This window comes from Hyla sarda, chromosome 10, assembly GCF_029499605.1.
Source record: "Hyla sarda isolate aHylSar1 chromosome 10, aHylSar1.hap1, whole genome shotgun sequence".
In the NCBI taxonomy this organism is placed as follows: Eukaryota; Metazoa; Chordata; class Amphibia; order Anura; family Hylidae; genus Hyla; species Hyla sarda.
This window is the reverse complement of record NC_079198.1, coordinates 12997076-13019682: the sequence shown is the minus strand read 5'-3', so window position 1 is coordinate 13019682 and position 22607 is coordinate 12997076. Positions and strand designations below refer to the sequence as shown.

The window sequence follows — 22607 nt, the reverse complement described above, 5'->3', positions numbered from 1 at the left end:
AAAAAAAAAAGTGACATTTATGGGAATGTTTTATGTCCTGGTAACAGCGCGGCAACAGCGAGGCCCTGTTGTTGCTTTGCCTTTTTCTCCACACGATTTCACAGTCGGCCATTCATGGGGCCTGAGCTGAAAAGCCTCCATTGTGATTTACTGTGGGGTACGACGCATTCATTTAAAAAAAGAAAAGAAAAAGGGAAACGGCCCAGCGAGACCCCCTAACAAAAGACGCAGGGGCAGGGTAAAAAAGGTACGGACGCGTAACTGGCGGAAGAAAAAAATATTCCTGGCCTGGGTATAAAGGGTCAATAGTTAGAAAGTTGTATTCGAAATGGCTGCTTTCAAAATGGCGGGAAAGTAATTGGTCTAATATATCTACAATGATAAAAAAATAAAAAAATAAAAAGTAGACAAAATGGGGGAGATTTATGAAAAACTGTCCAAAGGAAAAGTTGCCCAGTTGCCCATAGCAACCAAATAGGCCTCTGCAAAATGAAAGCAGCGATCTGATTGGTTGCTATGGGCAACTTTTCCTTTGGACAGTTTTTCATAAATCTCCCCCAATGTCCTTGTCCTTCTCAGTCAATACTGTTTTATCCTTTTACAGGAAAGCTGGGTGACAAAGAATATAACTGCTATTAAGTTCACATGGGCGGATTTATTTGCAGGTTTCCTGCTGTGTATTTGAAAGGGGGTGGGCTCTTCTCGGCTGTCTGCAACAGATTCTCCGCTGCGGAATTTCCGCCGCAGACCCTACTGACTTCAATGGTGCTTGCGGCGGATTTTTCGTAGCGGAAAATCTGATGTGGACAACCGCAAAGAGCCCGCCCCCTTTCAAATACACAGCGGGAAACCCGCAAATAAACCCGCCCGTGTGAACGTACCCTTAGGAAGAGTTTTCCAAACAGTGTGCCTCCAGCTGTTGCAAAACTACAACTCCCAGCATGCCCGGACAGCCTTTGGCTGCTTACAAAATGGCGGGTTGCAGTTTTGAAACAGCTGGAGACACACTGTTTGGAAAATACTGCCTTAGGGTATATTCTCTTGTAGGGATCGACCGATTATCGGTTTGGCCGATATTATTGGCCAATAATCACGATTTTGGGCATTATTGGTATCAGCAGTTACCTTGCCGATATGCCGATAATGCCCCGCCCCCCGCACTGTGCCCAAACCGCACCGCCCCGGCGCCATTGCCTCCCCCATCCCCGGTTTTATAATTATCTGTACCCGGGGTCAACGCTACTTATGCCTCCTGCTGCGTCCTGCAGCTCAAGAGGACGCCACCGGAGCCAGATGTAGAGTGGACACCGGCCCCGGGAACAGGTAATTAAAAAACCGGGGATGGGGGAGGCAATGGGGGGGCGGTGCGGTGGGGGGTGCGGTGGCGGTGATAGGACTCAGGACCCCCCGGACAGGCAGGGGGAGAGAAGCGGATGGCGGTGGCGGTCTATGGCACCGCAAAAGCTGCTGCAGTTCATTGATTTAAAGCGCCCGCTTTAAATCAATGATCTGCAGCAGTGGGCGGGGGGGGGGGGGGGGGGGGGGGTTTAAATAGCCGATAATTTATACTGGAATATTGGTGTAAGTTATTGGCTATCAGCCCTAACCTCCACAGATTATCGGTATCAGCCCTAAAAAAACTATATTGGTCGATCCCTATTCTCTTGTGTTTATTTTGCGGCTGGTTTTTTCTACCTATCTGCATGTGTGAACGTTACCCTTAGGGTTTGTTCACACAGGACTAATGTTAATTAACTAAGTTAATTGGAAAAATTTGCATCAAATCAGCAGCCTTTCAGTCCTGTGTGAACATACCCTTAGGGTAAGCTCACACGGGCGGATTTATTTGCAGGTTTCCCGCTGCTTATTTGAAAGGGGGCGTGCTCTGTGCGGTTGTCCACAACAGATTTTCCGCTGCCGAATTTACAGCTGCAGAAAATCTGCCGCAAGCCCCCATTGAAAATCTGCTGCGGACAGCCGAGAAGAGCCCGGTCCCCTTTCAAAATACGCAGCGGGAAACCCGCAATAAATCCGCCCGTGTGAAACGTACCTTTATAGTAAGTGGCCACTCAGCTTTTCCAGATCCCTAAGTGGTCATTGTACTAAGCTTTATTGAGGGGAAGATGGAAGTGTATGACACATATTAGTAGTCCGCAACCACAGAAACACACCGTTCTACATAGGAGCTGTATACACAAAACGATAGGGAAAAATTTTACAGTTTCCGTTTAACCACAGTAAACTGCAGGTAGATCGCCAGATAGACCCCACTGACTTTTAAAGGGGTACTCTGCCCATAGACATCTTATCCCCTATCCTAAGGATAGGGGATAAGATGTCTGATCGCGGGGGTCCTGCTGTTGGGGACCCTCGCGGATCTCCCTGCTGCACCCGGTTTTCGTTTGGAGCGTCGAATGCAGAGCCAGAGGCTCGTGATATCACAGTTGCGACCCCCTTGTGACATCCGGCCACGCCCCCTCAATGCAAGTCTATGGGAGGGGCATCACGCCCCTCCCATAGACTTGCACTGAGAGGGCGTGTCCGTGACATCAAGAGCAGTACATGACCATAACGTCACGAGCCTCCACCCCATATCGCCAGTCATCCGGCACGGAGCAAAGTTCGCTCTGTGCACCGGATGTCTGGGGTGCAGTAGGAAGATCGTGGGGGTCCCCAGCAGCAGGAACCCCGTGATCAGACATCTTATCCCCTATCCTTTTGATAGGGGATAAGATGTCTAGGGGCGGAATACCCCTTTAATGGGGTCTATCGGGTTACCAGAATGGTGTCCGTTTAATTTGTCCTGGTCGTTTAGACCAGTGTTTCCCAACCAGGTTGCCTCCAGCTGTTGCAAAACTACAACTCCCAGCCTAGCTAATCCCGCTGCAAGGACAGCGTTAAAGGGGTACTCCACTGGAAAACATTTTCTTTAAAATCAACTAGTGCCAGAAAGGTAAACAGATTTGTAAATTACTTCTATAAAAAAAAAATCTCAATCCTTCCAGTACTTATCAGCTGCTGTTATGATCCACAGGAAGTTCTTTTCATTTTTTTGAATTTCATTTCTGTCTGACCACAGTGCTCTCTGCTGACACTTCTGTCCGTATTAGGAACTGTCCAGAGCAGGAGCAAATCCCCATAGAAAACCTCTCCTGCTCTGGACAATTCCTAAAATAGACAGAGGTGTCAGCAGAGAGCACTGTGGTCAGACAGAAATGAAATTCAAAAAAATGAAAAGAACTTCCTGTGGATCATAACGGCAGCTGATAAGTACTGGAAGGATTAAAACATTTTTTAATAGAAGTAATTTACAAATCTGTTTAACTTTCTGGCACCAGTTGATTTAAAAAAATAAATAAATAAATAAATAAATAAATAAAAAAGGTTTTCCAGTGGAGTACCCCTTTAAGAAAAAGACACACAGAAATAGTGGTAGCATTAGAGATAAGATATGGAGTACATTGGTGTCTGCAGCAGTGTTTCCCAACCAGGGTGCCTCCAGCTGTTGCAAAACTACAACTCCCAGCATGCCCGGACAGCCTTCGGCTGTCCGGGCATGCTGGGAGTTGTAGTTCTGGAACAGCTGAAAGGACCCTGGTTTAGACGGATTTTGGGATAAAGTGTGAGGCGGTAGCGGTAATCAGATAGGGCAGGACAGCTTGGCTTACAATACCCATATTGTTTCGGGTTCAACGCCAACAGACCGTGCATGGCGAGGAGCTGTGAAGCGCAACTTCACCTGTGACCCCGTGTCTATAGGTGTCAGGGTCTCACAGGGGACGCCATATGTCCTAATCCCCGACACATTGCAGGACTGCAACAATTAAAAACCCTGAGAGGCATTACAGGTAACCGTATACAACGGAGCAGCGCCAATAATAAAGCTAAGCTCCACCTCCTATCTAATCAGAGGCCGCTCGGTCCACCATGCCTTAAAAGGGGTACTCCGCTGAAAAACATTTTCTTTTAAATCAACCGATGCCAGAAAGTTAAACATATTTGTAAATTACTTCTATTTAAAAAAAAATCTTAATCCTTCCAGTACTTAGCTGCAATATGCCCCACAGGAAGTTCTTTTCTCTTTTTTAATTAAGGAAATTATTTTCTGTTTGGAACACAAAGCTCTCTGCTGACATCAGGAGCACAGTGCTCTTTGCTGACACCTCTGTCCATTTTAGGAACTGTCCAGAGCAGGAGCAAATCCCCATAGAAAAACCTCTCCTGCTCTGAACAGTTCCTGACATGGACAGAGGTGTCAGCAGAGAGCACTGTGGTCAGAGAGAAAGTAAATTCGAAAAGAAAAGAACTTCCTTTGTGGTATACAGCGGCTGATAAGTACTGGAAGGATTACGATTTTTTTTTTTTTTTTTTTTTTTTTTATCGAAGTAATTTATTAATTTGTTTAACTTTATGGTACCAGTTGATATAAAAGAAAATGTTTTCCAGTGGAGTACCCCTTTAATGGGCACCATGAGAATAAAAAAAAAAAAAAAAAGTTATATGCCGGCAAAACATTTACCTTTTCTAATAGATTTTATAAAATTATTATTATCATTATCATTAATTATTTTATCAATTTTTTTTTTATAGAAATCATGGCTTATATAAACAAAAAGACCACTAGGGGTCCCCATACCACCCAGAGCATAATCTTGTCCAGCTTCAGCATCATCTTTGTCCCAGCTGAAGCAGAGGCCGGGACAAAGTCCAGTGAATGAGGGCGGGGCTAGCACTCCTCTGTGCTCACTCCTGTCCTATCAGACTGCAGCATGAAAACAGAGAGGAGGGGGTTAAAAAGCAGCCTGCAGTGATTGGATGAAGAGACACAACTCAGCAGACTCAGGGAGGAAGTGAATGCACGGTGAACGAGGGCGGGCTCAGTGCTTGGCCCTTTCCTGAGCAGTGGATGCCAGAATGAGTGAGCAGCAGAATTGAGCCAGATACAGAAGCTAGACACATGAAAAAGACATGTAAAGAAACTGCATGACCTAGTGAGCAACACATAGAAGCATAATTTTATTTTCTGGGGTATGACAGGTACGCTTTAACGCCTTTTCGTTTTTTTTTTTTGGGCTATTTATAAAGAAGAAGTCGTAAACGACGCGCGGTTAAACTTTCCCTGACAAAGAGAAGGTTTACAGGTAACAATGGGGCATAGTGAGGGGAACGGGCCTCATGGAGGGGGAAGGGCTGGAATGTTTCGGTGTTTCCCAACCAGGGAGCCTCCAGCTGTTGCAAAACTACAACTCCCAGCATGCCCGGACAGCCGTTGGCTGTCCGGGCATGCTGGGAGTTGTAGTTTTGCAACAGCTGGAGGCACCCTGGTTGGAAAAACATTGCCATAGATTCGAGTGAAACCAAGTCCATGGGCTAATGAATACCAGATTCGCTGGGACACGTGATCAAAGGTAAACGGCACTTATTCCAGGGCGGCCATTACCGCGGCAGTCGCCGTGCGTTCACTATGCCCTGTGTGCGGCGATGAATGCCCCCATTCAGGGTATCCTTGATTAAAGCCAACATGCCCCCCCCCCCCCCTGAACAACATTTCACTAGTAAATATATAAAAGATGCATCTAAACAAATCCCGGAGAACAATGGCGCAGGAAACGCTGATTACAGGGACGGAATTACCATTAGGAGCGTCGCTCGAAGACACATCTGCTTGTACTTTGTGCCTGTTATTGTATTTATTATGACGGTATAAGAAACATACTATAAGAGCGGGGGGCTTAAATGTGCAGGTCAAAGAGGGGCCCCTTATTGGGGGGGGGGTAATTGCCCAGGGGACATGTTTTTTTTTTTTGGCGACCCCCCTTGAAAATGAGAATAAAGATAAAATCTGCCGGAATTATTTGCAGGTTGTATTGTTTCGGGACTGAGTTGTATATTTATATGGGATCTATATGGCGGTATTGAGTGAGTTGTGTGTGTGTGAGAACAATCGCTGTACAGTGCTGGATAAATAAAAATAATATCTTGGCACTATATGGGTGGTATTATGTGAGCTGTATTTTGACAGTCATATCTTGGCACTATATGGTGGTATTATGCGTGCCGTATATGAAAGTTATATCTGAGCACTTTATGGTGGTATTTTGTGGATGATATATAATAGCAATATCTGGGCACTATATGGTGGTATTATGTGTGCTGTATATGAAAGTTATATCTTGGCACTATATGGGTGGTATTATATGGGCTGTATATGATAGTCGTATCTTGGCACTAATATGGTGGTATTATGTGGGCTGTATATGATAGTCATATCTTGGCACTATATGGTGTGTATTATGTGGGCTGTATATGACAGTCATATCTTGGCGCTATATGGTGGTATGTGGACTGTATACGACAGTCATATCATGGCACTATATGGTGGTATTATGTGGGCTGTTTATGAAAGTTATATCTGAGAACTATATGGTGGTATTATGTGGATGATATACAATAGCAATATCTGAGCACTATATGGTGGTATTATGTGTGCTGTATATGAAAGTTATATCTGAGCACTTTATGGTGGTATTTTGTGGATGATATATAATAGCAATATCTGGGCACTATATGGTGGTATTATGTGTGCTGTATATGAAAGTCATATCTTGGCACTATATGGTGGTATTATGTGGGCTGTATATGATAGTCATATCTTGGCACTATATGGTGGTATTATGTGGGCTGTATATGACAGTCATATCTTGGCGCTATATGGTGGTATGTGGACTGTATACGACAGTCATATCATGGCACTATATGGTGGTATTATGTGGGCTGTTTATGAAAGTTTTATCTGAGAACTATATGGTGGTATTATGTGGATGATATACAATAGCAATATCTGAGCACTATATGGTGGTATTATGTGTGCTGTATATGAAAGTTATATCTGAGCTCTATATGGTGGTATTATGTGCACTGTATTCAACAGTCATATCTTAGCACTATATAGTGGTATCATGTGTGCCGTATATAAAAGTTATATCTTAGCACTATATGGTGGTATTACGCGGGCTGTATACGAAAGTCATATCTTGGCACTATATGGCGATATTATGTGTGCTGTATATCAAAGTTATTTCTTGGCACTGTGTGGCGGTATTATGTGGGCTGTATATAAAACATATATCTTGGCGTTATTTGGTGGTAATATGTGGGCTGTACATTTTGGCGTTATGTGACATTATGTGGGCTGTATAAGGCAGCATTATTTTGACACTGTAATGTGGAATTTTGTGGATGGTATATGACAGGACTTATGTGCGAAGTATATGGAAGTAATTTCTTGGTGCTACATGGTGGCATTTTGCGGGCTGTATATGACAGATATCTTGGCACTATAAGGTGGAATTATGTGTGCTGTATATGACAGATATATTGGCACTATAACTATATGGTAGTATTATGTGGGCTGTATATGAGTTATATCTTGACACTTTATATGGTGGTATTATGTGGGCTGTATATGACAGTTATATCTTGGCACTATATAGTGGCATTATGTGTGCTGTGTATGACAGTTATATCTTGGCACTATATGGTGGTATTATGTGTGCTGTGTATGACAGTTATATCTTGGCACTATGTGGTGGTATTATGTGTGCTGTGTATGACAGTTATATCTTGGCACTATGTGGTGGTATTATGTGGGCTGTATATGACAGGTAAATCTTGGCACTTCTTGTGGAATTATGTGGGCTGTATATTTTGGCGTTGCATGGCATTACATGGGCTGCATAAAGCAGTATTCTTTGGCACTATATGGCAATATCTGGTTGCTTTTTTTTGCAAAATCTTTTTATTACCACCAAATGGTGCTAATATGTAAGCTGTATATGGAGGTAATATTTTGGTGCTAGATGGTGTTATGTGTGTGGTATAAGGCGGTAATATCTTGACACTATATGGTAGTATTTTGAGGATGGTAAATTATAGTGATATCTAGCGCTATATGATGGTACTATGTGGGCTGTATATGGAGGTAATATCTAAGCGCTATATAGTAGTATTATGTAGGCTGTATATGACAGTACTATCTTGGAGCTATATTAAAAAAGCTGCACATGGAGGTAATATGTTGGCACTATTGTGTCCATATTATGGCTACAGGATCATTTTTGGATCAAAGGACTAAAATTGACAGCATCATGTGATCTACAGTTCTGGTCATTAGACCACACGTTGTGCAGAGATGACAGCCACGATATGTACATAGAAATGCTGCCATATATATATCTGAAAGTGACCTCACTGTATCCTCCAGACTCCAAGGTCCTAGTGCTTGCAGGACCCTTAGAAAGTGACGAGGAACGGTAAATAGACATGAGATAGAGAAGTATTAGAATGAATCACTGTTTATAAACCAGTGCTGTAAAACTACAACTCCCAGCATGCCTAATGCCTAGACAGAGAGAGAGAGATATGAGATAGATAGATATGAGATAGATAGATAGATAGATAGATAGGAGATAGATAGGTAGATATGAGATAGATAGGAGAGGGAGTCTCCAGCTGTTGCAAAACTACAAATCCCAGCATGCCCGGACAGCCGGGCATGCTGAGAGTTGTAGTTTTGCAACAGCTGGAGGCACATTGGTTGGGAAACACAGATAGATACATAGGAGATAGATAGATCATAGGATATCAATAGATATGAGAGAGACAGAAGATAAATAGATACCCAACAGAGTATTTCAATTACAAATTGCAAAATAGGACTCTATATATATATATATATATATATATATATATATACACACACACTGTACATAAACACCATATTATAACCCAACCAGTCCCAGATCCAATTAATGTCCATTCAAGATCATTGTAAACATCATGGTTATATATATATATATATATATATATATATATATATATATATATATATCGCAGTTATATTCAGCAGTGTGGTACAGGGCAGCCTCTCTCTCATGTTTGCAGTCTCTCTCTCATGTTTGCAGTCTCTCTCTCTCATGTTTGCAGTCTCTCTCTCTCTCTCTCTCATGTTTGCAGTCTCTCTCTCTCTCTCATGTTTGCAGTCTCTCTCTCATGTTTGCAGTCTCTCTCTCTCTCTCTCTCTCATGTTTGCAGTCTCTCTCTCTCTCTCTCTCTCTCTCATGTTTGCAGTCTCTCTCTCTCTCTCTCATGTTTGCAGTCTCTCTCTCTCTCTCTCTCATGTTTGCAGTCTCTCTCTCATGTTTGCAGTCTCTCTCTCTCTCTCTCTCTCTCATGTTTGCAGTCTCTCTCTCTCTCTCTCTCTCTCTCATGTTTGCAGTCTCTCTCTCATGTTTGCAGTCTCTCTCTCTCTCTCTCTCTCTCATGTTTGCAGTCTCTCTCTCTCTCATGTTTGCAGTCTCCATACCTCACATCCTGAAGGATCATACATTCAACTTCACTTCATCATAATAATATAACAATCTGATAAAATGACGGACTGTATAATGGTGCCGGTCCCAGGAAGGACTAGTGTACCGCGGTGGTCTCCAACCTGTGGCTCTCCAGCTGTTGTGACTACAACCTCCAGCATGCCCTGATGAGACTCTGAGCAGTCTACTATAAAGTCCAGGTCCTCTGCTCCTCTTACCTTCCTCCTATGTAATCCAAGGGGCAAAGTCTCCAAGGTTCCCCAGATGTGTCCCCAAAAGATGTGTCCCCAGAAGATGTGTCCCCACAAGTCCACAGTCCGGCTGTAGTGTGTTGCACTAGTGACAATGTAACAGCCTGTATCCCAGCATAGCTTGTGTGTCTCCCTGGCACACTGTAACACAGCTAATGATCCCAGCTCTGTATGACACACCTCTCCCATTAACCCTCCCTCCGCCTCTGTTTACCCTCCTTTCCTCTCACTACCTCCTCCTCCTCCTCCTTCTCACACACAATCCCATTATCTCTTGCAAAACAAAGCATTTGTATAGAAAGGAAGTCTACAGATTGTACAGTATCGCCAACTTTTTTGTTACAATTGCATTAGAAACCAATTAGTTTCTGTTGAGAGGATGAGGATAAAGTATAATAGTGACCGAGAGGGTGAGGATAAAGTATAATAGTGACCGAGAGGGTGAGGATAAAGTATAATAGTGACCGAGAGGATGAGGATAAAGTATAATAGTGACCGAGAGGGTGAGAATAAAGTATAATAGTGACCGAGAGGGTGAGGATAAAGTATAATAGTGACCGAGAGGGTGAGAATAAAGTATAATAGTGACCGAGAGGGTGAGGATAAAGTATAATAGTGACCGAGAGGGTGAGGATAAAGTATAATAGTGACCGAGAGGGTGAGGATAAAGTATAATAGTGACCGAGAGGGTGAGGATAAAGTATAATAGTGACCGAGAGGGTGAGGATAAAGTATAATAGTGACCGAGAGGGTGAGGATAAAGTATAATAGTGATCGAGAGGGTGAGGAAAAAGTATAATAGTGACCGAGAGGATGAGGATAAAGTATAATAGTGACCCAGAGGGTGAGGATAAAGTATAATAGTGACCGAGAGGATGAGGATAAAGTATTATAGTGACCGAGAGGATGAGGATAAAGTATAATAGTGACCGAGAGGGTGAGGATAAAGTATAATAGTAACCGAGAGGGTGAGGATAAAGTATAATAGTGACCGAGAGGGTGAGGATAAAGTATAATAGTAACCGAGAGGGTGAGGATAAAGTATAATAGTGACCGAGAGGGTGAGGATAAAGTATAATAGTGACCGAGAGGGAGAGGATAAAGTATAATAGTGACCCAGAGGGTGAGGATAAAGTATAATAGTAACCGAGAGGGTGAGGATAAAGTATAATAGTGACCGAGAGGGTGAGGATAAAGTATAATAGTGACCGAGAGCGTGAGGATAAAGTGTAATAGTGACCGAGAGGGTGAGGATAAAGTATAATAGTGACCGAGAGGGAGAGGATAAAGTATAATAGTGACCCAGAGGGTGAGGATAAAGTATAATAGTAACCGAGAGGATGAGGATAAAGTATAATAGTGACCGAGAGGGTGAGGATAAAGTATAATAGTGACCGAGAGGATGAGGATAAAGTATTATAGTGACCGAGAGGGTGAGGATAAAATATAATAGTGACCGAGAGGGAGAGGATAAAGTATAATAGTGACCCAGAGGGTGAGGATAAAGTATAATAGTAACCGAGAGGGTGAGGATAAAGTATAATAGTGACCGAGAGGATGAGGATAAAGTATTATAGTGACCGAGAGGATGAGGATAAAGTATAATAGTGACCGAGAGGGTGAGGATAAAGTATAATAGTAACCGAGAGGGTGAGGATAAAGTATAATAGTGACCGAGAGGGTGAGGATAAAGTATAATAGTAACCGAGAGGGTGAGGATAAAGTATAATAGTGACCGAGAGGGTGAGGATAAAGTATAATAGTGACCGAGAGGGAGAGGATAAAGTATAATAGTGACCCAGAGGGTGAGGATAAAGTATAATAGTAACCGAGAGGGTGAGGATAAAGTATAATAGTGACCGAGAGGGTGAGGATAAAGTATAATAGTGACCGAGAGCGTGAGGATAAAGTGTAATAGTGACCGAGAGGGTGAGGATAAAGTATAATAGTGACCGAGAGGATGAGGATAAAGTATAATAGTGACCGAGAGCGTGAGGATAAAGTATAATAGTGACCGAGAGGGAGAGGATAAAGTATAATAGTGACCCAGAGGGTGAGGATAAAGTATAATAGTAACCGAGAGGGTGAGGATAAAGTATAATAGTGACCGAGAGGGTGAGGATAAAGTATAATAGTGACCGAGAGGGTGAGGATAAAGTATAATAGTGACCGAGAGGATGAGGATAAAGTATAATAGTGACCGAGAGGATGAGGATAAAGTATAATAGTGACCGAGAGGGTGAGGATAAAGTATAATAGTGACCGAGAGGATGAGGATAAAGTATAATAGTGACCGAGAGGGTGAGGATAAAGTATAATAGTGACCGAGAGGGTGAGGATAAAGTATAATAGTGACCGAGAGGGTGAGGATAAAGTATTATAGTGACCGAGAGGGTGAGGATAAAGTATAATAGTGACCGAGAGGGTGAGGATAAAGTATAATAGTGACCGAGAGGGTGAGGATAAAGTATAATAGTGACCGAGAGGGTGAGGATAAAGTATAATAGTGACCGAGAGGATGAGGATAAAGTATAATAGTGACCGAGAGGATGAGGATAAAGTATAATAGTGACCGAGAGGATGAGGATAAAGTATAATAGTGACCGAGAGGGTGAGGATAAAGTATTATAGTGACCGAGAGGATGAGGATAAAGTATAATAGTGACCGAGAGGGTGAGGATAAAGTATAATAGTGACCGAGAGGGTGAGGATAAAGTATAATAGTGACCGAGAGGATGAGGATAAAGTATAATAGTGACCGAGAGGGTGAGGATAAAGTATAATAGTGACCGAGAGGGTGAGGATAAAGTATAATAGTGACCCAGAGGGTGAGGATAAAGTATAATAGTGATCGAGAGGGTGAGGATAAAGTATAATAGTGACCCAGAGGGTGAGGATAAAGTATAATAGTGACCGAGAGGGTGAGGATAAAGTATAATAGTGACCGAGAGGGTGAGGATAAAGTATAATAGTGACCGAGAGGGTGAGGATAAAGTATAATAGTGACCGAGAGGGTGAGGATAAAGTATAATAGTGACCGAGAGGGTGAGGATAAAGTATAATAGTGACCGAGAGGGTGAGGATAAAGTATAATAGTGACCGAGAGGGTGAGGATAAAGTATAATAGTGACCGAGAGGGTGAGGATAAAGTATAATAGTGACCGAGAGGGTGAGGATAAAGTATAATAGTGACCGAGAGGGTGAGGATAAAGTATAATAGTGACCGAGAGGGTGAGGATAAAGTATAATAGTGACCGAGAGGGTGAGGATAAAGTATAATAGTGACCGAGAGGGTGAGGATAAAGTATAATAGTGACCGAGAGGGTGAGGATAAAGTATAATAGTGACCGAGAGGGTGAGGATAAAGTATAATAGTGACCGAGAGGGTGAGGATAAAGTATAATAGTGACCGAGAGGGTGAGGATAAAGTATAATAGTGACCGAGAGGGTGAGGATAAAGTATAATAGTGACCGAGAGGGTGAGGATAAAGTATAATAGTGACCGAGAGGGTGAGGATAAAGTATAATAGTGACCGAGAGGGTGAGGATAAAGTATAATAGTGACCGAGAGGGTGAGGATAAAGTATAATAGTGACCGAGAGGGTGAGGATAAAGTATAATAGTGACCGAGAGGGTGAGGATAAAGTATAATAGTGACCGAGAGGATGAGGATAAAGTATAATAGTGACCGAGAGGGTGAGGATAAAGTATAATAGTGACCGAGAGGGTGAGGATAAAGTATAATAGTGACCGAGAGGGTGAGGATAAAGTATAATAGTGACCGAGAGGGTGAGGATAAAGTATAATAGTGACCGAGAGGGTGAGGATAAAGTATAATAGTGACCGAGAGGGTGAGGATAAAGTATAATAGTGACCGAGAGGGTGAGGATAAAGTATAATAGTGACCGAGAGGGTGAGGATAAAGTATTATAGTGACCGAGAGGGTGAGGATAAAGTATAATAGTGACCGAGAGGGTGAGGATAAAGTATAATAGTGACCGAGAGGATGAGGATAAAGTATAATAGTGACCGAGAGGGTGAGGATAAAGTATAATAGTGACCGAGAGGATGAGGATAAAGTATAATAGTGACCGAGAGGGTGAGGATAAAGTATAATAGTGACCGAGAGGATGAGGATAAAGTATAATAGTGACCGAGAGGATGAGGATAAAGTATAATAGTGACCGAGAGGGTGAGGATAAAGTATAATAGTGACCGAGAGGGTGAGGATAAAGTATAATAGTGACCGAGAGGGTGAGGATAAAGTATAATAGTGACCGAGAGGATAAAGTATAATAGTGACCGAGAGGGTGAGGATAAAGTATAATAGTGACCGAGAGGATGAGGATAAAGTATAATAGTGACCGAGAGGATAAAGTATAATAGTGACCGAGAGGATGAGGATAAAGTATAATAGTGACTGAGAGGATAAAGTATAATAGTGACCGAGAGGATGAGGATAAAGTATAATAGTGACCGAGAGGATGAGGATAAAGTATAATAGTGACCGAGAGGATGAGGATAAAGTATAATAGTGACCGAGAGGGTGAGGATAAAGTATAATAGTGACCGAGAGGGTGAGGATAAAGTATAATAGTGACCGAGAGGGTGAGGATAAAGTATAATAGTGACCGAGAGGATGAGGATAAAGTATAATAGTGACCGAGAGGATGAGGATAAAGTATAATAGTGACCGAGAGGGTGAGGATAAAGTATAATAGTGACCGAGAGGGTGAGGATAAAGTATTATAGTGACCGAGAGGGTGAGGATAAAGTATAATAGTGACCGAGAGGGTGAGGATAAAGTATAATAGTGACCGAGAGGGTGAGGATAAAGTATAATAGTGACCGAGAGGGTGAGGATAAAGTATAATAGTGACCGAGAGGATGAGGATAAAGTATAATAGTGACCGAGAGGGTGAGGATAAAGTATAATAGTGACCGAGAGGATGAGGATAAAGTATAATAGTGACCGAGAGGGTGAGGATAAAGTATAATAGTGACCGAGAGGGTGAGGATAAAGTATTATAGTGACCGAGAGGATGAGGATAAAGTATAATAGTGACCGAGAGGGTGAGGATAAAGTATAATAGTGACAGAGAGGGTGAGGATAAAGTATAATAGTGACCGAGAGGATGAGGATAAAGTATAATAGTGACCGAGAGGGTGAGGATAAAGTATAATAGTGACCGAGAGGATGAGGATAAAGGATAATAGTGACCGAGAGGGTGAGGATAAAGTATAATAGTGACCGAGAGGATGAGGATAAAGGATAATAGTGACCGAGAGGGTGAGGATAAAGTATAATAGTGACCGAGAGGGTGAGGATAAAGTATAATAGTGACCGAGAGGGTGAGGATAAAGTATAATAGTGACCGAGAGGGTGAGGATAAAGTATAATAGTGACCGAGAGGATGAGGATAAAGTATAATAGTGACCGAGAGGGTGAGGATAAAGTATAATAGTGACCGAGAGGATGAGGATAAAGTATAATAGTGACCGAGAGGATGAGGATAAAGTATAATAGTGACCGAGAGGGTGAGGATAAAGTATAATAGTGACCGAGAGGGTGAGGATAAAGTATAATAGTGACCGAGAGGGTGAGGATAAAGTATAATAGTGACCGAGAGGATGAGGATAAAGTATAATAGTGACCGAGAGGATGAGGATAAAGTATAATAGTGACCGAGAGGGTGAGGATAAAGTATTATAGTGACCGAGAGGGTGAGGATAAAGTATAATAGTGACCGAGAGGATGAGGATAAAGTATTATAGTGACCGAGAGGGTGAGGATAAAGTATAATAGTGACCGAGAGGATGAGGATAAAGTATTATAGTGACCGAGAGGGTGAGGATAAAGTATAATAGTGACCGAGAGGGTGAGGATAAAGTATAATAGTGACCGAGAGGATGAGGATAAAGTATAATAGTGACCGAGAGGATGAGGATAAAGTATAATAGTGACCGAGAGGGTGAGGATAAAGTATTATAGTGACCGAGAGGGTGAGGATAAAGTATAATAGTGACCGAGAGGATGAGGATAAAGTATTATAGTGACCGAGAGGGTGAGGATAAAGTATAATAGTGACCGAGAGGATGAGGATAAAGTATTATAGTGACCGAGAGGGTGAGGATAAAGTATAATAGTGACCGAGAGGGTGAGGATAAAGGATAATAGTGACCGAGAGGGTGAGGATAAAGTATAATAGTGACCGAGAGGGTGAGGATAAAGTATAATAGTGACCGAGAGGATGAGGATAAAGTATAATAGTGACCGAGAGGGTGAGGATAAAGTATAATAGTGACCGAGAGGGTGAGGATAAAGTATAATAGTGACCGAGAGGGTGAGGATAAAGTATAATAGTGACCGAGAGGATGAGGATAAAGTATAATAGTGACCGAGAGGGTGAGGATAAAGTATAATAGTGACCGAGAGGGTGAGGATAAAGTATAATAGTGACCGAGAGGGTGAGGATAAAGTATAATAGTGACCGAGAGGGTGAGGATAAAGTATAATAGTGACCGAGAGGGTGAGGATAAAGTATAATAGTGACCGAGAGGATGAGGATAAAGTATAATAGTGACCGAGAGGGTGAGGATAAAGTATAATAGTGACCGAGAGGATGAGGATAAAGTATTATAGTGACCGAGAGGGTGAGGATAAAGTATAATAGTGACCGAGAGGATGAGGATAAAGTATAATAGTGACCGAGAGGGTGAGGATAAAGTATAATAGTGACCGAGAGGGTGAGGATAAAGTATAATAGTGACCGAGAGGATGAGGATAAAGTATAATAGTAACCAAGAGGGTGAGGATAAAGTATAATAGTGACCGAGAGGGTGAGGATAAAGTATAATAGTGACCGAGAGGATGAGGATAAAGTATAATAGTGACCGAGAGGGTGAGGATAAAGTATAATAGTGACCGAGAGGATGAGGATAAAGTATTATAGTGACCGAGAGGGTGAGGATAAAGTATAATAGTGACCGAGAGGATGAGGATAAAGTATAATAGTGACCGAGAGGGTGAGGATAAAGTATAATAGTGACCGAGAGGGTGAGGATAAAGTATAATAGTGACCGAGAGGATGAGGATAAAGTATAATAGTAACCAAGAGGGTGAGGATAAAGTATAATAGTGACCGAGAGGGTGAGGATAAAGTATAATAGTGACCGAGAGGATGAGGATAAAGTTGGTGTCTATGTATAATACTGACTAAATTTGGTGCTTTAGTTATTGCGTGAAGCCTTATAATAAGCCTTATATACATTAGGACATATAACAATCAGGGCAGCAGCCTCGGCAGTGTCTCCTAATCTCAGTGCCTTGTTATCTTGTACTGTTCTGCTCTTATCTTTCCCAGCAAATATAAAAATAGCAGCACAGGCGCACGCGTTCACAGTGACCGCCATCCGCACGTACACAGGTAATATAAACACAGGCAGTGATGGGCTCCCCCTGCTGGTCATGTCCTGGAACAAAAGTCTATATTTAGACCAGGATTGGGTTGTATTTACATACAGTATTGTGGCTTTTGCTTACCAATCAGGGGCATAGCTATAGGATAACAGTAATACCCAGGTTCTGGTGCCTAAGAGGGGCACATAGGCATATGCCCCGATTAAACCCATCCAATGGGCATTTGCGACTGGTCTGTATAGGGCATATAAAAGGGTCATCACTAGGGATGTCCCAATACCTTTTTTTTTTAAGACCGAGTATGAGTACCAATACTTTTTTTTAAGTATTCACCGATACTTTTTTCAATGTCATGTGACAGGGTTTTTTTTGTTTTTTTCTGTAATGGGAAAAAGGGTTATTACATGAAATCTGTAGATTGAATACTGGTCAGTGGTATGCCATAGCATAGTATTGATCAGTGTTATTGGCGCTCCTTTACTTATGCCTGCCATGGCTGGCAGCAGTAAAGGAGTGACTATCAGACACACGGAGCAGGCTAAGGGACCTGCGGCCGTCCTCTCATCTGATCGGGACACCGCGATTTCACCGCAGTGATCTCAATCAGCATCCCTGAGCTAACCAGCAGTAAATCTCAGGACTTTTAGATGCCGCGATCATCTTTGATCTCGGCGTCTAAAGGGTTAAAGCAGGTCCCAGCTATGATGTGCGCACTGCATAGCTCGGGAGCAGAGAGTGCAGGCGGCTTACCGCACCTCCGTGAAATTGGATTGGTATTGGGGACATTGCACAAGAACAAGTTTGGTGAGCCACGGGGTGTAAAGGTGAGGTGTATGGGGCAGATGTTGTAGCCAAGGAGCAGGTGTTATTATCCCCTAAATGTTTGTGACGCCAGGGCATGGTTATCCCGGTAACCACCCAAACAGTAGCACCGCTATCCCTAGATTAGACAGGGTAATAATAGCCCAAGACCAGCTTCGGGTTAAGGGTAGCTTTACTGAGGTAGACAGATGGAAATAGTCTTTACAGATAGGCCAGGATCCCAGAAAGGTGGCCAGTAACACAGAAGGACCTCGCAGCTTGCTGGGACTTGTAGTGACTTTGACAGACTTTAGGACAGCCATGCTGACTATATAGACTTGACTTGACTGTAGGTAGTGACAGCAGACATAGATGACTTGACTTACTGATATGTGGCTGTAGGTTAGGCTTGAGGCCTCCAAGTATGCTGGACACTGGCTCTGAGACATCTAGTCTTTACTGAGCCTCAGCAGGAGTCATAAGAGAGAGATTGTAAGGGCTCCCCCTATTATAAAGGGAGGCTGAGCCAGAAGCCCATAGGTCAAGCTGCAGGTCACCTGGTTAGCTGGTGCTCTCTGGGTAACAAACACATCATGTGAACACATTATCATGTGACTAACTCAAAGGTCCTTTACACATAACACTATACATAATATATATTACTATGGGGGAGACACTGCAGGAGAGTCCCAAAGACAAAGAAGGTCTCAACCTGACAGGGCCTAAGTACTGTACGGGACTAAATCCCGTACCGCGACATCACACAAGTACTTGTGCAAGTGTCCAGTATTGGTTCCGATACCATTATCCCTATCAGGACATCCGTAGTCATCACCTCGGTTCACATCAATAAGGCTACGACCATTCATTCTACACCACTGTAGGAACAATAGGCAAATGGCTCTGACAAATCCCCTTAATACAAGTGCTACTTGTAAATACATTGAGGGAAATGAACCTAAAAGCTGTTAATTCTTGCTACCTAAAGTCCTAAGAGCTTTAGCACCTACATAATAGGTCGGCCACATATATGTGAGGAGGGCAGCAAATGTCAGCACAATGTTCTGTAAGTACTTCCTATGTCGTCCTATGGGACAGGACCAGGATCAAAGTAACAGTCAGCCCCTAATGACCAGCTGTGTGCCGCCCATCAGTGCACCGTCTGCTAGTAATGTCCTTCCTGACCTTCTTTTTAGGTCAAATGACCTGCAGCTGCCCCAGGAATGCTCTTCAGGCAGAAGACCATTCGCCTCATGGCCGCCACTTACAACCAGACACTACCACTTGTCGATATGCAACAGGTCACCTGTCAGCGGTGGTGCAGCTGCCATAGATAGGCTAGACCTAGACTCATTAAAGTCTGTAGGACTCGGTAAGAAGATAGTCCCGGATTCTAAACAGTCTTTGTAGGCCTTAAAGGGGTATTCCGCCCCTAGACATCTTATCCCCTATCCAAAGGATAGGGGATAAGATGTCAGATTGCCGCGGTCCCGCTGCTGGGGACCCCCGGGATCCCCGCTGCGGCACCGCGCTATTATTACAGCACAGAGCGAGTCCGCTCTGCACGTAATGATGGGTGGTACAGGGGCCGGAGCATCGTTACGTCACGGCTCCGCCCCTCGTCATGTCACGGCCCGCCCCTTTCAATACAAGTCTATGGGAGGGGCGTGGCGGTCGTCACACCCCCTCCCATAGACTTGCATTAAGAGGACGGGCCCGTGATGTCACGAGGGGTGGAGCCATGACGTCACACCGCTCCGTCCCCCGTATCGCCCGTCATTACGCACAGAGCGAACTCGCTCTGTGCTGTAATGATAGCGGGGTGCCGCAGCGGGGATCCCGGGGGTCCCCAGCAGCGGGACCGCGGCGATCTAATATCTTATCCCTTATCCTTAGGATAGGGGATAAGATGTCTAGGGGCGGAATACCCCTTTAAAGGTGTATTCCAGGCCAAAACTTTTTTATATATCAACTGGCTACGGAAAGTTAAACAGATTTGTAAATTACTTTGATTAAAAAATCTTAATCCTTCCAATAGTTATTAGCTTCTGAAGTTGAGTTGTTGTTTTCTGTCTAACTGCTCTCTGATGACTCACGGGACGGGTGACATCATCATTGAGCAGTTAGACAGAAAACTTCAGAAGCTAATAACTATTGGAAGGATTAAGATTTTTTAGTAGAAGTAATTTACAAATCTGTTTAACTTTCCGGAGCCAGTTGATATGTAAAAAAAAGTTTTTGCCTGGAATACCCCTTTAAGGGGTATTCCAGGGGAAAAAAAAATTTTTTTTATGTCAACTAGCTCCAGAAAGTTAAACAGATTTGTAAATTACTTCTATTAAAAAAATCTTAATCCTTCCAGTACTTTTTAGCTGCTGCATACTACAGAGGAAATTCTTTTCTTTTTGGAACACAGAGCTCTCTGCTGACATCACGATCACAGTGCTCTCTGCTGACATCTCTGTCCATTTTAGGAACTGTCCAGAGCAGCATATGTTTTCTATGGGGACTTTCTCCTTCTCTGGACAGTTCCTAAAATGGACAGAGATGTCAGCAGAGAGCACTGTGCTCGTGATGTCAGCAGAGAGCTCTGTGTTCCAAAAAGAAAAGAATTTCCTCTGTAGTATTCAGCAGCTAATAAGTACTGGAAGGATTAAGATTTTTTTTTTTTTTTAATAGAAGTCATTTACAAATCTGTTTAACTTTCTGGCACCAGTTGGAGAGAAAAAAAATTCCACCAGAGTACCCCTTTAAGGTTTATGGGAAAACCCTGAAATGGTCAGAAAGCTAACAAGGGGCAGCCTGCTCTCTCTTGTGGTGGACGAAGGACCCTCTGTGACCAAGCTTAGATGTCTTGACCATTAGCAGATCAATTGGGCCAGTACTTTCCAGAGCCCAATATGGTAATTACCTTGAGGAGAGGAAAAAACACTTACCTTGAGGACAAAACACTTGGTCAGTAGCTACAGCAATGTTTCCAAACAGTGCGTCTCCGGCTGTTGCAAAACTACAACTCCCAGCATGCCCGGACAGCCTTTGGCTGTCCGGGCATGCTGGGAGTTGTAGTTTTGCAACAGCCGGAGACGCACTGTTTGGAAAACACTAAGCTAAAGCACATGGGCACCTTTATACTGTTACCTATAGACTGCTAGGTTATTGGGGGAATTGTCCAGAGGAAAAGTTGCTGAGTTGCCCATAGCAACCAATCAGATCGCTTCTTTCATTTTACACAGGTCTTTGCAAAAGTGAAAGAAGCGATCTGATTGGTTGCTATGGGCAACTGGTCAACTTTTCCTCTGGGCAGGTTTTGATAAATCTCTTGTTCTACCGCATTCATGGTTTTCCACCAGATATCCTTCTTACATAACGTCTCTGATCTTCATAACAACCTCATGGGATTGTCTGTTTATATACCGCATCAGGTGCTACATACCGCCGGAAAACATCACAATGTCAGGAGTTCTCACTGCCATGGTCTGGGGGTGTGTTTGTATATTATTATACGTACAGTCATATTGGATATGGTAATGATCCTGACTGTTCAGGTCCATTAGAGACAGTATTATAGTAGTTATATTCTTGTATATAGGAGCAGTATTATAGTAGTTATATTCTTATATATAGGAGGCAGTATTATAGTAGTTATATTCTTGTATATAGGAGCAGTATTATAGTAGTTATATTCTTATATATAGGAGACAGTATTATAGTAGTTATATTCTTGTATATAGGAGCAGTATTATAGTAGTTATATTCTTGTATATAGGAGCAGTATTATAGTAGTTATATTCTTGTATATAGGAGCAGTATTATAGTAGTTATATTCTTGTATATAGGAGGCAGTATTATAGTAGTTATATTCTTGTATATAGGAGCTGTATTATAGTAGTTATATTCTTGTATATAGGAGCAGTATTATAGTAGTTATATTCTTGTATATATAGGAGCAGTATTATAGTAGTTATATTTTTGTATATAGGAGCAGTATTATAGTAGATATATTCTTGTATATAGGTGCAGTATTATAGTAGTCATATTCATGTATATAGGGGCAGTATTATAGTAGTTATATTCTTGTATATAGGAGCAGTATTATAGTATTTATATTCTTGTATATAGGAGCAGTATTATAGTAGTTTTATACTTGTATATAGGAGCAGTATTATAGTAGTTATATTCTTGTATATAGGAGAAGTATTATAGTAGTTATATTCTTGTATATAGGACCAGTATTATAGTAGTTATATATTTTTGTATATAGGAGGCGGTATTATAGTAGTTATATTCTTGTATATAGGACCAGTATTATAGTAGTTATATTCTTGTATATAGGAGGCAGTATTATAGTAGTTTTATACTTGTATATAGGAGCAGTATTATAGTAGTTATATTCTTGTATATAGGAGAAGTATTATAGTAGTTATATTCTTGTATATAGGACCAGTATTATAGTAGTTATATATTTTTGTATATAGGAGGCGGTATTATAGTAGTTATATTCTTGTATATAGGGGCAGTATTATATTAGTTATATTCTTGTATATAGGAGAAGTATTATAGTAGTTATATTCTTGTATATAGGACCAGTATTATAGTAGTTATATATTTTTGTATATAGGAGGCAGTATTATAGTAGTTTTATACTTGTATATAGGAGCAGTATTATAGTAGTTTTATACTTGTATATAGGAGCAGTATTATAGTAGTTTTGCTCTTGTACATAATGATGTTGCCATGTTGGCATCCAACGCAGGTGTGAACCTGACC

The 22607-nt window shown here is 42.2% G+C and overlaps 2 protein-coding genes across 8 annotated transcripts in view; one reads left to right on the top strand and one right to left on the bottom strand.

Moving 5' to 3' along the window:
- PHLDB3 (pleckstrin homology like domain family B member 3) overlaps positions 1-22607 on the bottom strand; it is a 99984-nt gene that overhangs the window by 72980 nt on the left and 4397 nt on the right. For 2 of the 6 annotated variants that reach the window (XM_056541681.1, XM_056541686.1), the window contains exon 1: positions 20777-20894. The exons of 1 other annotated variant lie outside the window; for it this stretch is intronic. The gene's annotated coding sequence lies outside the window, so the exon portion shown is untranslated. Of the gene's footprint in view, positions 1-9586; positions 9678-20776; positions 20895-20978; positions 21070-21203; positions 21223-22607 lie in introns of those variants that run through there. 3 more of the 6 variants (XM_056541685.1, XM_056541683.1, XM_056541682.1) reach the window with 3 other exon arrangements.
- Positions 21130-22607, top strand: part of LOC130293185 (uncharacterized) — an 88813-nt gene continuing 87335 nt past the window's right edge. The window contains exon 1 of one of the 2 annotated variants that reach the window (XM_056541668.1): positions 21130-21262. In XM_056541668.1, coding sequence (XP_056397643.1) covers positions 21176-21262 — 87 coding nt within the window. In that variant the 5' untranslated portion in view covers positions 21130-21175. The remainder of the gene's footprint in view (positions 21263-22607) is intronic. The other variant, XM_056541674.1, reaches the window with a different exon arrangement.